The following is a 14,802-nucleotide window of genomic DNA, read 5'->3' as shown; positions in this document are numbered from 1 at the left end:
CCCAAGGCAACAAGAAGGACATCAAAAAATAAAAAACACCTCTGTTCTTAAGAAGGGAGAGGATTTTTAATAAAACAAAAAAAAAACAACTTTTCGGTAACTCAATAAATGACATTCAGACAGATACACAAGGACAGAAATGCGTCTTACCTTTTTTCTTCAAGTGCTGACAATATGGCTCATGAAACCAAGGAACCTGATATTCTGGGTGCTCGATGCAAACCGCACGATTCAGTTCCATAAGATAATAGCGGAGATTCATGCCCTGAGCGGGTGGAAAAGCTGAAACAGAACATTTCATGGATGGTATCAGTGGAGGCATTGTCAACACGCACCTACTGAAAGGTACAAGACCAACGATCCAAGGACTAAGATCCGATTCCAGGTCAGTCCCTAATTGCTGAGGTTCTCCCAGACCCAACACTCTACTGGTGCAACTTACCGGGACTTATACCTGACAACAACCAGTATCTGTACAATTAGGTTGTCAAGAACGACTAAGAAATGAGTGATGTGGGGCTGATCACCAGAGCTTCGAAGACAGTACAGGAACTGGTAGGCAGAGATTAGCATTTAAAGGGATGGTCCACTACTTGGACAACCCCGTCTCGTTCCACATGTTTGGCCCCGTTAAAATAAAAACACTTACACTGACCTCCTGTGCCGGCACAGCAACAGCGGTGCCGGCACTCTCGTTCCCGGGGCACCCGTGAGGTTATGTCACATGAGCCCTGCGCCCAATCAGTGCCGGCGTCACATCGGACATATTGAACATCAACAGGAAGTCAGTGCTGCGGCTGCTCTCTGACTTCCTCTTGATGTTCGATTTGTATGAAAACAGGGCTAATGATACGGGCTCTGATAGGGCGCAGGGTTCGTGTGACACAACGTAGCACAGAACACGTCACTCTACTTAAAGAAAAATAGGGTTCACGGATAGGAGATCACTCCACACTCAAAAAATACCGAATCACAGCACTCCTGAAAGTTCCACAATTGGATGTGTTTAAATAAATGTTCCTGTGCTGAGATAATCTTATAAATGTGCCCCTGTGTGATGGCTGTGTCTGACCGTGCAGGAACATGGTCTGATCATACCACAGCTCCTGGGCAGGGTAGGAGGCAAAAGAAAGTATACAGACAGGACAGCATTGGATCACAGATTATTCTTTCTTTGAGATAAAACATTGTTTAAAAACAGGAAGGGAAATGTTTTACCTCACAAAAAGAATCAGCTGTGATCCTATGTTGTCCTGTCTGTATACTCTTTTGCTCCCTCCCCCCTGCCCAGGAGCTGTGGTATGATCAGACCATGTTTCTGTGTATACAGAAGAGACCAAAAGTTTGGACACACCTTCTCATTTAAAGATTTTTCTGTATTTTCATGACTATGAAAATTGTACATTCACACTGAAGGCATCAAAACTATGAATTAACACATGTGGAATTATATACTTAACAAAAAAGTGTGAAACAACTGAAAATATGTCTTATATTCTAGGTTCTTCAAAGTAGCCACCTTTTGCTTTGATGACTGCTTTGCACACTCTTGGCATTCTCTTGATGAGCTTCAAGAGGTAGTCACCGGAAATGGTTTTCACTTCACAGGTGTGCCCTGTCAGGTTTAATAAGTGGGATTTCTTGCCCTTATAAATGGGGTTGGGACCATCAGTTGTGTTGTGCAGAAGTCAGGTGGATACACAGCTGATAGTCCTACTGAATAGACTGTTAGAATTTGTATTATGGCAAAAAAAAAGCAGCTAAGTAAAGAAAAATGAGTGGCCATCATTACTTTAAGAAATGAAGGTCAGTCAGTGTGAAAAATTGGGAAAACTTTGAAAGTGTCCCCAAGTGCAGTTGCAAAAACCATCCAGCGCTACAAAGAAACTGGCTCACATGAGGACCGCCCCAGGAAAGGAAGACCAAGAGTCACCTCTGCTTCTGAGGATAAGTTTATCCGAGACACCAGCCTCAGAAATCGCAGGTTAACAGCAGCTCAGATTAGAGACCAGGTCAATGCCACACAGAGTTCTAGCAGCAGACACATCTCTTCAACAACTGTTAAGAGGAGACTTTGTGCAGCAGGCCTTCATGGTAAAATAGCTGATAGGAAACCACTGCTAAGGACAGGCAACAAGCAGAAGAGACTTGTTTGGGCTAAAGAACACAAGGAATGGATATTAGACCAGTGGAAATCTGTGCTTTGGTCTGATGAGTCCAAATTTGAGATCTTTGGTTCCAACCACCGTGTCTTTCTGTGACGCAAAAAAGGTGAACGGATGGACTCTACATGCCTGGTTCCCACTGTGAAGCATGGAGGAGGAGGTGTGATGGTGCTTTGCTGGTGACACTGTTGGGGATTTATTCAAAACTGAAGGCATCCTGAACCAGCATGGCTACCACAGCATCTTGCAGCGGCATGCTATTCCATCCGGTTTGCGTTTAGTTGGACCATCATTTATTTTTCAACAGGACAATGACCCCAAACACACCTCCAGGCTGTGTAAGGGCTATTTGACCAAGAAGGAGAGTGATGGGGTGCTACGCCAGATGACCTGGCCTCCACAGTCACCAGACCTGAACCAAATCGAGATGGTTTGGGGTGAGCTGGACAGCAGAGTGAAGGAAAAAGGGCCAACAAGTGCTAAGCATCTCTGGGAACTCCTTCAAGATTGTTGGAAGACCATTTCCGGTGACTACCTCTTGAAGCTCATCAAGAGAATGCCAAGAGTGTGCAAAGCACTCATCAAAGCAAAAGGTGGCTACTTTGAAGAACCTAGCATATAAGACATATTTTCAGTTATATCACACTTTTTTTGTTAAGTATATAATTCCACATGTGTTAATTCATAGTTTTGATGCCTTCAGTGTGAATGTACAATTTTCATAGTCATGAAAATACAGAAAAATCTTTAAATGAGAAGGTGTGTCCAAACTTTTGGTCTGTACTGTGCATGTACTACATTGGTTGAATATCATAAGGCACGCAGGATTCCTCATGGGTTACGGCCACATCTAAGACCCACCCTGCTGCCTGATAATATTAAATTTTGAGCAAAATTCTAATTGATCTCAAATAAATTAATCTTTGATATTATGCTGCATTGAGTTTTTACGTGCAGAGATGGAGACAATTATTTTTTTATTTATTTATTTTACTCACTTATATAGCGCCATTAATTCCACAGCGCTTTACAGACATCATCATCACTGTCCCCATTGGGGCTCACAATCTAAATTGGAAGGGATCTCTGTGATCTAGAGGGCCAATTGGTCGAACAGCTGACGGCATGGGAATGATGTTCCGTAAAAACTAAGTTGCATAAAAATCTCGTCAAATACAGGAGTGATAGAGAACAAAACAAAATGGGAAAAAAGAAAAAAAGGGAAAAGAAAAAAATAGGAAAGCCAGGTATTGAGATAGCAATGGGGAGAAATGGATGAAACAGACTGACAAAATGCAACACCATATCTATATATGAACAAGAACCATAGGTGATATACAAAGGGAAAATTAGTTATCTTTAATTTTTTTAGGACTTTTTTTCATTTTCATGACCTATTTTCTCTATGTATATCACTTAGGTTTTTAGTTTATATACAGCTATGACATCTAGAGTGGCCCCTGTACACTATGCTGTATACTTCTTGTATCTGTGTTTCTATTAAGATGATGTCTGTATGACGGTCTAGGATACCAATACATATACTATATTATGTATATTTTTCTGTTCCTTTTTTTGCATTTTTCTGAAGAAGGTCTTGTTTGACCGAAACGTTAAAAATAAAATTGATGCTTTGGACCACTCATCACTTATTCTCATTGTTTCATTTTCTTTAAGAAGTGACGTGATTCTACATTTTTCACGTGACATAACAACGTCTCGTGAGCCCCGGGAACACGAGTGCAGGCACTGCTGGAACGGCGCCGGCACCAGAGGAGAGTATAGGTGTTTTTATTTTAACAAGGCCAAACATGAAGAACGAGAAGAAGTTGTCCAAGAAGTGCCAAAAAAAGTAACCTACAGAAAATAAAAAAGAAAACACATTCACCTATCAGACTGGCGCCTTTCCAGCAAAGTCGGCGCCGTGTCTCCCGACGGTCGTGTAACACTGTTATAGGCTGCGGTCTTCACAGTTGCATTTGACAACAGTGTGAAGGCTGCAGCCAATTAGTGGCCGCTGTTTGGCTGCAGAGGTCACGTCAAATAATAATGTCATGTGACCACCATCGAAGGAACAGAGCCAGTCTGGTAGGTAGGAGTGTCTTTTTTTTTTTAATCTGGGGCAATTTAGCATTTAAGAGGAGATGACTAATAGTGGACAAACCCTTTAAGCTGCTCATACACAAGTGCTCGTAGATTTTCAACGGTGACAGCAGAGAAAGCCGCTGCCAGAAACCCACCAGCAGAGTATGTCTCGAGCTGCAAATGACAAGGGCAACTACCGGTAAATTTAACCTGCCCGACCCTTATGACCTCCAACATCTCCCATCAGGGGAGAGTAGGGAGGCCCCATACACATCAGAGTGTTGGCCAATCCCGCTAATATTGGTAGGTTCAGGTGACTTTAGTATAATGTGTATGGGGGTCTTCAGATTCATAAAATAGACCCCACCTGAAGTCATTAAATTCTGACACCCTCTGTGATAGAATTGTCACTGGTGTCCATAGTTTTCCATACGATCCTTGGGTAAACATACAGATTCTTCTTGCAATTAGTGGCGCTCTACCACCTGCATAATACTACATGACGAAATCATTCTACAGACCCCAGACAGTAATAAAAGAAATACATACGGTATATAAATATATGTGCATAAAGAGAGAGAGAGTGATGGATAAAGAGATAGAGAGAGATCGATAAAGAGAGCGAGCGATAAAGAGAGAGATCGATAAAGAGAGAGAGAGCGATAAAGAGAGAGAGCGATAAAGAGAGAGAGAGAGAGAGAGCAATAGAGATAGAGAGTGATGGATAAAGAGAGAGCTATAAAGAGATAGAGATCGATAAAGAGATAGAGCGATGGATAAAGAGACAGAGCGAGTGATAGAGAGATAGAGCGATAGAGATCGATAAAGACATAGAGCGATAGAGAGATCGATAAAGAGAGAGTGCAATGGATAAAGAGATAGAGAGAGATCGATAAAGAGAGCGAGCGATAAAGAGAGAGATCGATAAAGAGAGAGAGCGATAAAGAGAGAGAGAGAGAGAGAGCAATAGAGATAGAGAGTGATGGATAAAGAGAGAGCTATAAAGAGATAGAGATCGATAAAGAGATAGAGCGATGGATAAAGAGACAGAGCGAGTGATAGAGAGATAGAGCGATAGAGATCGATAAAGACAGAGCGATAGAGAGATCGATAAAGAGAGAGTGCAATGGATAAAGAGATAGAGAGAGATCGATAAAGAGAGAGAGCGATAAAGACAGAGCGATAGAGAGCAATAGAGAGTGTGAGAGCGCGATATAGAGAGAGCGCGATATAGAGAGAGAGCGCGATATAGAGAGAGAGCGCGATATAGAGAGAGAGCGCGATATAGAGAGAGAGCGCGATATAGAGAGAGAGCGCGATATAGAGAGAGAGCGCGATATAGAGAGAGAGCGTGATATAGAGAGCAGACTTACATTTCAGCTGGGCATCTAGTTGGCGTAAGAATGTGATGTTGAATATCGCATTTATTAATTCTTTCGAAAAGTGTTTTGCCAAAGCAAAACTATAACAGATCTGCATCAAGCATGAAGGACTCAGCAAATCTATGCAAAAAAACATAAGAAAAACACTTTTAATAAAGATAAAACATAATTGAGTAGTGAAGTGCTTGGTCTCCTTCACCGATTTTTCCCTATACTGCAACCTCAGCTACCCGGCTGTGCAGGGAACTGCAACCCTCTGCTACCCGGCTGTGCAGGGAACTGCAACCCTCAGCTACCCGGCTGTGCAGGGAACTGCAACCCTCAGCTACCCGGCTGTGCAGGGAACTGCAACCCTCAGCTACCCGGCTGTGCAGGGAACTGCAACCCTCAGCTACCCGGCTGTGCAGGGAACTGCAACCCTCAGCTACCCGGCGGTGCAGGGAACTGCAACCCTCAGCTACCCGGCGGTGCAGGGAACTGCAACCCTCAGCTACCCGGCTGTGCAGGGAACTGCAACCCTCAGCTACCCGGCTGTGCAGGGAACTGCAACCCTCAGCTACCCGGCTGTGCAGGGAACTGCAACCCTCAGCTACCCGGCTGTGCAGGGAACTGCAACCCTCAGCTACCCGGCTGTGCAGGGAACTGCAACCCTCAGCTACCCGGCTGTGCAGGGAACTGCAACCCTCAGCTACACGGCTGTGCAGGGAACTGCAACCCTCAGCTACCCGGCTGTACAGGGAACTGCAACCCTCAGCTACCCGGCTGTGCAGGGAACTGCAACCCTCAGCTACCCGGCTGTACAGGGAACTGCAACCCTCAGCTACCCGGCTGTGCAGGGAACTGCAACCCTCAGCTACCCGGCTGTACAGGGAACTGCAACCCTCAGCTACCCGGCTGTGCAGGGAACTGCAACCCTCAGCTACCCGGCTGTGCAGGGAACTGCAACCCTCAGCTACCCGGCTGTGCAGGGAACTGCAACCCTCAGCTACACGGCTGTGCAGGGAACTGCAACCCTCAGCTACCCGGCTGTACAGGGAACTGCAACCCTCAGCTACCCGGCTGTGCAGGGAACTGCAACCCTCAGCTACCCGGCTGTGCAGGGAACTGCAACCCTCAGCTACCCGGCTGTGCAGGGAACTGCTAACCTCAGCTACCCGGCTGTGCAGGGAACTGCTACCCTCAGCTACCCGGCTGTGCAGGGAACTGCTAACCTCAGCTACCCGGCTGTGCAGGGAACTGCTACCCTCAGCTACCCGGCTGTGCAGGGAACTGCTAACCTCAGCTACCCGGCTGTGCAGGGAACTGCTACCCTCAGCTACCCGGCTGTGCAGGGAACTGCTACCCTCAGCTACACGGCTGTGCAGGGAACTGCAACCCTCATCTATCTGGATGTGCAGGGAACTGCAGCAAGGTCCCTCTTCATTGAATGGGGTTGTCTGCGGCAGCCTGAAGGGCAGCTCTGCAGAGGAAATTTTAAAGTGCTAGTTCCTATTCATTCCGACGATTAGGAACAATCAAAGTGATGGCACATCCTACTTTAAAAAATGGGATTACCACTTTGAAGACCAACCTGGTGCAGTGTTAGTTAGACATGGACTTGTATATTAAAACACCTACCCTTATGCTCCAGTACATGTTGGAAACATACATTAAAAAACTCTCCGCCTTGAGGTGGCTCATAATTCATGACACTAAAGGGACGCAAAACTATAAGGATACTGGATGGATGAATCTAAAAGGGGATAGATAAAGAAAAAGGTTAGGAGAAACAAAAATGTATTACAGGGCATTGCCTTCTGCACTCTTCCCCTTTCCACGTTAACATTATACAGGGGGTCCATATTTTGTAATACCTTTGCAATATCCTCCATGGTCACTGCAGCAATGGTGTGAAGAATTGGGGCTCGTGTATTGTTCATTTGAACTAAAAAGATGGAAAGTTTTGTGACGTTTCTCCAAGTGACCGCATGCAGCAAGGGCTGGCAGATATCCAGTAATCCCTCCGTCAGTTCCTCAGTCATCCAATGCCTGGTCTTGATCTGTAAAATTTCGTCCAGTAGAAGATCAATGCTGTTCATGTGCCGGAGTCTCTCCAGAGCACAACTGTTCAGATTTTGGAGGAGCTCCCTGTAAGTTTTATGGTGGTTCCCAAGTGCACGCGTTGTTCTAGACAACTGCATGAGGAGGACGGCGATCTTCTCCAAGCTTGGTAAGTTGCACTGCTGGATTATAGCACGGATGTTAGAGAGGACAGCTTCATCCACCAGGTGGAGGTTCAATAGAGCAAGTGCTTTGGCCATTGTTGCCACTTCAGAAGGCACAAAGCTTGCAATTAAATTCCTGCAATAATGAGAAAATATTTAGGGAGTTTCGGTTTAGAAAAATCACAAAAAACAAAAAAAAGGATGAAATGCTATAAGTGGCTCCTACATTAATTATAGGGATTCCCTACTCTGTACAATCCCTACTTTTTTCAAATTATTAAACTGTAGTGCCCCCAAACGCTATTAGCCTGCAGATATAGGGTTAATCTACAGCAAAGTTAAGAAAAAGTGCGACTACAGGGAGAAAATTAAGCCATCGGCTTTCAGACATGGAGATGTGCTCAGAACGATGTCATTGTTCTGCTACACAATAAATTTGGAGCCAAATAAGATGCCTCCCGGATAGTATTGCCCGATGGATAAGTATCTGCCTGTATTTCTCAGCATTGAGGACACTACTAATCCTGACCAAATCCACAACTCTATTGAACGGGTCAGAACCAGTACCTACATCTGTAGGAGCCATAAGTGTCTTCTTTGACAATGCACCCACAGACCAACCTTTGAACCATAAGGTGAACGGCAGATGGTCACGGAAAGTTCAATGGAACAGGGGAGAAGCTTTGAAACGTTGAGGATTCCATTGCACATATACACTGCTCAAAAAAATAAAGGGAACACTTAAACAACAGAATATAACTCCAAGTAAATCAAACTTCTGTGAAATCAAACTGTCCACTTAGGAAACAACACTGATTGACAATCAATTTCACATGCTGTTGTGCAAATGGAATAGTCAATAGATGGAAATTATTGTCAATTATCAAGACACCCTCAATAAAGGAGTGGTTCTGCAGGTGGGGACCACAGACCACTTCTCAGTACCAGTGCTTTCTGGCTGATGTTTTGGTCACTTTTGAATGTTGGTTGTACTTTCACACTTGTGGTAGCATGAGACGGACTCTACAACCCCTGGCAAAAATTATGGAATCACCGGGCTCAGAGGATGTTCATTCAGTTGTTTAATGTTGTTGAAAAAAAGCAGATCACAGACATGGCACAAAACTAAAGTCATTTCAAATGGCAACTTTAGGGCTTTAAGAAACACTAAAAGAAATCAAGATTAAAAATGTGGTACTCAGTAAGGGTAATTTTTTTTCCGACCAAGCAGAGGGAAAAAATTATGGAATCACTTAATTCTGAGGACAAAATTATGGAATCACCCTGTAAATTTTCATTTCCAAAACTAACACCTGCATCAAATTAGATTTGCTTGTTAGTCTGCATCTAAAAGGAGTGAACACACCTTGGAGAGCAGTTGCACCAAGTGGACTGACATGAATCATGGCTCCAACACGAGAGATATCAATTGAAACAAAGGAGAGGATTATCAAACTCTTAAAAGAAGGTAAATCATCACGCAATGTTGCAAAAGATGTTGGTTGTTCACAGTCAGCTGTGTCTAAAATCTGCATCAAATAGAAACAACATGGGAAGGTTGTTAAAGGCAAACATACTGGTAGACCAAGGAAGACATCAAAGCGTCAAGACCGGAAACTTAAAGCAATATGTCTCCAAAACAGGAAATGCACAACAAAACAAATGAGGAACGAATGGGAGGAAACTGGAGTCAATGTTTGTGACCGAACTGTAAGAAACCGCCTAAAGGAAATGGGATTTACATACAGAAAAGCTAAACATAAACCATCATTAACACCTAAACAGAAAAAAAACAAGGTTACAATGGGCTAAGGAAAAGCAATCGTGGACTGTGGATGACTGGATGAAAGTCATATTCAGTGATTAATCGCGAATTTGCATTGGGCAAGGTGATGATGCTGGAACTTTTGTTTGGTGCCGTTCCAATGAGATTTATAAAGATGACTGCATGAAGAGAACATGCAAATTTCCACAGTCATTGATGATATGGGGCTGCATGTCAGGAAAAGGCACTGGGGAGATGCTGTCATTACATCTTCAATAAATGCCCAAGTTTACATTGATATTTTGGACAGTTTTCTTATCCCATCAATTGAAAGGATGTTTGGGGATGATGACATCATTTTTCAAGATGATAATGCATCCTGCCATAGAGCAAAAACTGTGAAAACATTCCTTGAAAGAAGACACATAAGGTCAATGTCATGGCCTGCAAATAGTCCGGATCTCAATCCAGTTGAAAATCTGTGGTGGAAGTTGAAGAAAATGGTCCATGACAAGGCTCCAACCTGCAAAGCTGATCTGGCAACAGCAATCAGAGAAAGTTGGAGCCAGATTGATGAAGAGTACTGCTTCTCACTCATTAAGTCCATGCCTCAGAGACTGCAAGCTGTTATTAAAGGCAGAGGTTGTGTAACAAAATACTAGTGATGTATTGGAGTGTTCTTTTGTGTGTTTGTTTTTCATGATTCCATAATTTTTTCCTCAGAATTGAGTGATTCCATAATTTTTTCCCTCTGCTTGGTCTGAAAAAAATTACCCTTCCTGAGTATCACATTTTTTATCTTGATTTCTTTCAGTGTTTCTTAAAGCCCTAAAGTTGCCATTTGAAATGACTTTAGTTTTGTGCCATGTCTGTGATCTGCTTTTTTTCAACAACATTAAACAACTGAATGAACATAATATAATATAGGCAGTATAGGTACCGTCCCAATTTAGGGTCACCTTACCGTCCCAATTTAGGGTCACCTTGCCGCTGGTGGGACGGCTTGTATACTTTTTTTGATCAAAAATAGTTCACTAAGTACCCTATATTTATTATGCAACTTTGCTTTACATTTATATATAATGATGGTAGGGTATGAGATATATTTTTGTCTTTTGCAGGTTTTGCTTCTTTTTGCTAGTGTGAACATGCTCCTATTTCTTGCATGTCTGCCATCTTAGACCTCAGTTCACATTGCTTGTTTTTTTTGTCTTGTTTGCATTCTGTGCAATTTAAGGGTGTGGCATACCCTTTGTTGAGCTGATTAGTATATATGTAGCTTACCACGGGCCTAGGTGGTCTGGAGTTGGGACCCGGTCCTATTTGTCTACCCTTTTATATGCATTACTTCAACTTTGATATACAGTAAGGTTTTTAATATAGGCAGTATAGGTACCGTCCCAATTTAGGGTCACCTTGCCGCTGGTGGGACGGCTTGTATACTTTTTTTGATCAAAAATAGTTCACTAAGTACCCTATATTTATTATGCAACTTTGCTTTACATTTATATATAATGATGGTAGGGTATGAGATATATTTTTGTCTTTTGTAGGTTTTGCTTCTTTTTGCTAGTGTGAACATGCTCCTATTTCTTGCATGTCTGCCATCTTAGACCTCAGTTCACATTGCTTGGTTTTTTTTGTCTTGTTTGCATTCTGTGCAATTTAAGGGTGTGGCATACCCTTTGTTGAGCTGATTAGTATATATGTAGCTTACCACGGGCCTAGGTGGTCTGGAGTTGGGACCCGGTCCTATTTGTCTACCCTTTTATATGCATTACTTCAACTTTGATATACAGTAAGGTTTTTAATATAGGCAGTATAGGTACCGTCCCAATTTAGGGTCACCTTGCCGCTGGTGGGACGGCTTGTATACTTTTTTTGATCAAAAATAGTTCACTAAGTACCCTATATTTATTATGCAACTTTGCTTTACATTTATATATAATGATGGTAGGGTATGAGATATATTTTTGTCTTTTGTAGGTTTTGCTTCTTTTTGCTAGTGTGAACATGCTCCTATTTCTTGCATGTCTGCCATCTTAGACCTCAGTTCACATTGCTTGGTTTTTTTTGTCTTGTTTGCATTCTGTGCAATTTAAGGGTGTGGCATACCCTTTGTTGAGCTGATTAGTATATATGTAGCTTACCACGGGCCTAGGTGGTCTGGAGTTGGGACCCGGTCCTATTTGTCTACCCTTTTATATGCATTACTTCAACTTTGATATACAGTAAGGTTTTTAATATAGGCAGTATAGGTACCGTCCCAATTTAGGGTCACCTTGCCGCTGGTGGGACGGCTTGTATACTTTTTTTGATCAAAAATAGTTCACTAAGTACCCTATATTTATTATGCAACTTTGCTTTACATTTATATATAATGATGGTAGGGTATGAGATATATTTTTGTCTTTTGCAGGTTTTGCTTCTTTTTGCTAGTGTGAACATGCTCCTATTTCTTGCATGTCTGCCATCTTAGACCTCAGTTCACATTGCTTGTTTTTTTTGTCTTGTTTGCATTCTGTGCAATTTAAGGGTGTGGCATACCCTTTGTTGAGCTGATTAGTATATATGTAGCTTACCACGGGCCTAGGTGGTCTGGAGTTGGGACCCGGTCCTATTTGTCTACCCTTTTATATGCATTACTTCAACTTTGATATACAGTAAGGTTTTTAATATAGGCAGTATAGGTACCGTCCCAATTTAGGGTCACCTTGCCGCTGGTGGGACGGCTTGTATACTTTTTTTGATCAAAAATAGTTCACTAAGTACCCTATATTTATTATGAAACTTTGCTTTACATTTATATATAATGATGGTAGGGTATGAGATATATTTTTGTCTTTTGTAGGTTTTGCTTCTTTTTGCTAGTGTGAACATGCTCCTATTTCTTGCATGTCTGCCATCTTAGACCTCAGTTCACATTGCTTGGTTTTTTTTGTCTTGTTTGCATTCTGTGCAATTTAAGGGTGTGGCATACCCTTTGTTGAGCTGATTAGTATATATGTAGCTTACCACGGGCCTAGGTGGTCTGGAGTTGGGACCCGGTCCTATTTGTCTACCCTTTTATATGCATTACTTCAACTTTGATATACAGTAAGGTTTTTAATATAGGCAGTATAGGTACCGTCCCAATTTAGGGTCACCTTGCCGCTGGTGGGACGGCTTGTATACTTTTTTTGATCAAAAATAGTTCACTAAGTACCCTATATTTATTATGCAACTTTGCTTTACATTTATATATAATGATGGTAGGGTATGAGATATATTTTTGTCTTTTGTAGTTGTTTAATGTTGTTGAAAAAAAGCAGATCACAGACATGGCACAAAACTAAAGTCATTTCAAATGGCAACTTTAGGGCTTTAAGAAACACTAAAAGAAATCAAGATTAAAAATGTGGTACTCAGTAAGGGTAATTTTTTTCCGACCAAGCAGAGGGAAAAAATTATGGAATCACTTAATTCTGAGGACAAAATTATGGAATCACCCTGTAAATTTTCATTTCCAAAACTAACACCTGCATCAAATTAGATTTGCTTGTTAGTCTGCATCTAAAAGGAGTGAACACACCTTGGAGAGCAGTTGCACCAAGTGGACTGACATGAATCATGGCTCCAACACGAGAGATATCAATTGAAACAAAGGAGAGGATTATCAAACTCTTAAAAGAAGGTAAATCATCACGCAATGTTGCAAAAGATGTTGGTTGTTCACAGTCAGCTGTGTCTAAAATCTGCATCAAATAGAAACAACATGGGAAGGTTGTTAAAGGCAAACATACTGGTAGACCAAGGAAGACATCAAAGCGTCAAGACCGGAAACTTAAAGCAATATGTCTCCAAAACAGGAAATGCACAACAAAACAAATGAGGAACGAATGGGAGGAAACTGGAGTCAATGTTTGTGACCGAACTGTAAGAAACCGCCTAAAGGAAATGGGATTTACATACAGAAAAGCTAAACATAAACCATCATTAACACCTAAACAGAAAAAAAACAAGGTTACAATGGGCTAAGGAAAAGCAATCGTGGACTGTGGATGACTGGATGAAAGTCATATTCAGTGATTAATCGTGAATTTGCATTGGGCAAGGTGATGATGCTGGAACTTTTGTTTGGTGCCGTTCCAATGAGATTTATAAAGATGACTGCATGAAGAGAACATGCAAATTTCCACAGTCATTGATGATATGGGGCTGCATGTCAGGAAAAGGCACTGGGGAGATGCTGTCATTACATCTTCAATAAATGCCCAAGTTTACATTGATATTTTGGACAGTTTTCTTATCCCATCAATTGAAAGGATGTTTGGGGATGATGACATCATTTTTCAAGATGATAATGCATCCTGCCATAGAGCAAAAACTGTGAAAACATTCCTTGAAAGAAGACACATAAGGTCAATGTCATGGCCTGCAAATAGTCCGGATCTCAATCCAGTTGAAAATCTGTGGTGGAAGTTGAAGAAAATGGTCCATGACAAGGCTCCAACCTGCAAAGCTGATCTGGCAACAGCAATCAGAGAAAGTTGGAGCCAGATTGATGAAGAGTACTGCTTCTCACTCATTAAGTCCATGCCTCAGAGACTGCAAGCTGTTATTAAAGGCAGAGGTTGTGTAACAAAATACTAGTGATGTATTGGAGTGTTCTTTTGTGTGTTTGTTTTTCATGATTCCATAATTTTTTCCTCAGAATTGAGTGATTCCATAATTTTTTCCCTCTGCTTGGTCTGAAAAAAATTACCCTTCCTGAGTATCACATTTTTTATCTTGATTTCTTTCAGTGTTTCTTAAAGCCCTAAAGTTGCCATTTGAAATGACTTTAGTTTTGTGCCATGTCTGTGATCTGCTTTTTTTCAACAACATTAAACAACTGAATGAACATCCTCCGAGCCCGGTGATTCCATAATTTTTGCCAGGGGTTGTACAACCCACAGAAGTTGCTCAGGTAGTGCAGCTCATCCAGGATGGCACATCAATGCGAGCTGTGGCAAGAAGGTTTGCTGTGTCTGTCAGCGTAGTGTACAGAGGCTGGAGGCGCTACCAGGAGACAGGCCAGTACACCAGGAGACCTGGAGAGGGCCGTAGGAGGGCAACAACCCAGCAGCAGGACTGCTACCTCCGCCTTTGTGCAAGGAGGAACAGGAGGAGCACTGTCAGAGCCCTGCAAAATGACCTCCAGCAGGCCACAAATGTGCATG

General features: G+C 42.3%; 1 protein-coding gene across 4 annotated transcripts in view; it reads right to left on the bottom strand.

The window, feature by feature from the left end:
• The window catches only part of LOC141161737 (FAST kinase domain-containing protein 1, mitochondrial-like), a 36,195-nt gene that overhangs the window by 6,088 nt on the left and 15,305 nt on the right, over positions 1-14,802 (bottom strand). For all 4 annotated transcript variants that reach the window (XM_073646995.1, XM_073646992.1, XM_073646994.1 and 1 more), the window contains 4 exons: positions 7,486-7,972; positions 7,250-7,364; positions 5,624-5,752; positions 151-282 (listed from right to left, as the gene is read on the bottom strand). In XM_073646995.1, coding sequence (XP_073503096.1) covers positions 151-282; positions 5,624-5,752; positions 7,250-7,364; positions 7,486-7,972 — 863 coding nt within the window. The remainder of the gene's footprint in view (positions 1-150; positions 283-5,623; positions 5,753-7,249; positions 7,365-7,485; positions 7,973-14,802) is intronic.

This window comes from Phyllobates terribilis, unplaced genomic scaffold (genome assembly GCF_046119375.1).
Source record: "Phyllobates terribilis strain yellow unplaced genomic scaffold, ASM4611937v1 Scaffold_9__5_contigs__length_417890890, whole genome shotgun sequence".
NCBI classification, from domain to species: Eukaryota; Metazoa; Chordata; class Amphibia; order Anura; family Dendrobatidae; genus Phyllobates; species Phyllobates terribilis.
Note: the sequence above shows the minus strand (reverse complement) of the source record. Positions and strands in the feature narration are given on the sequence as shown.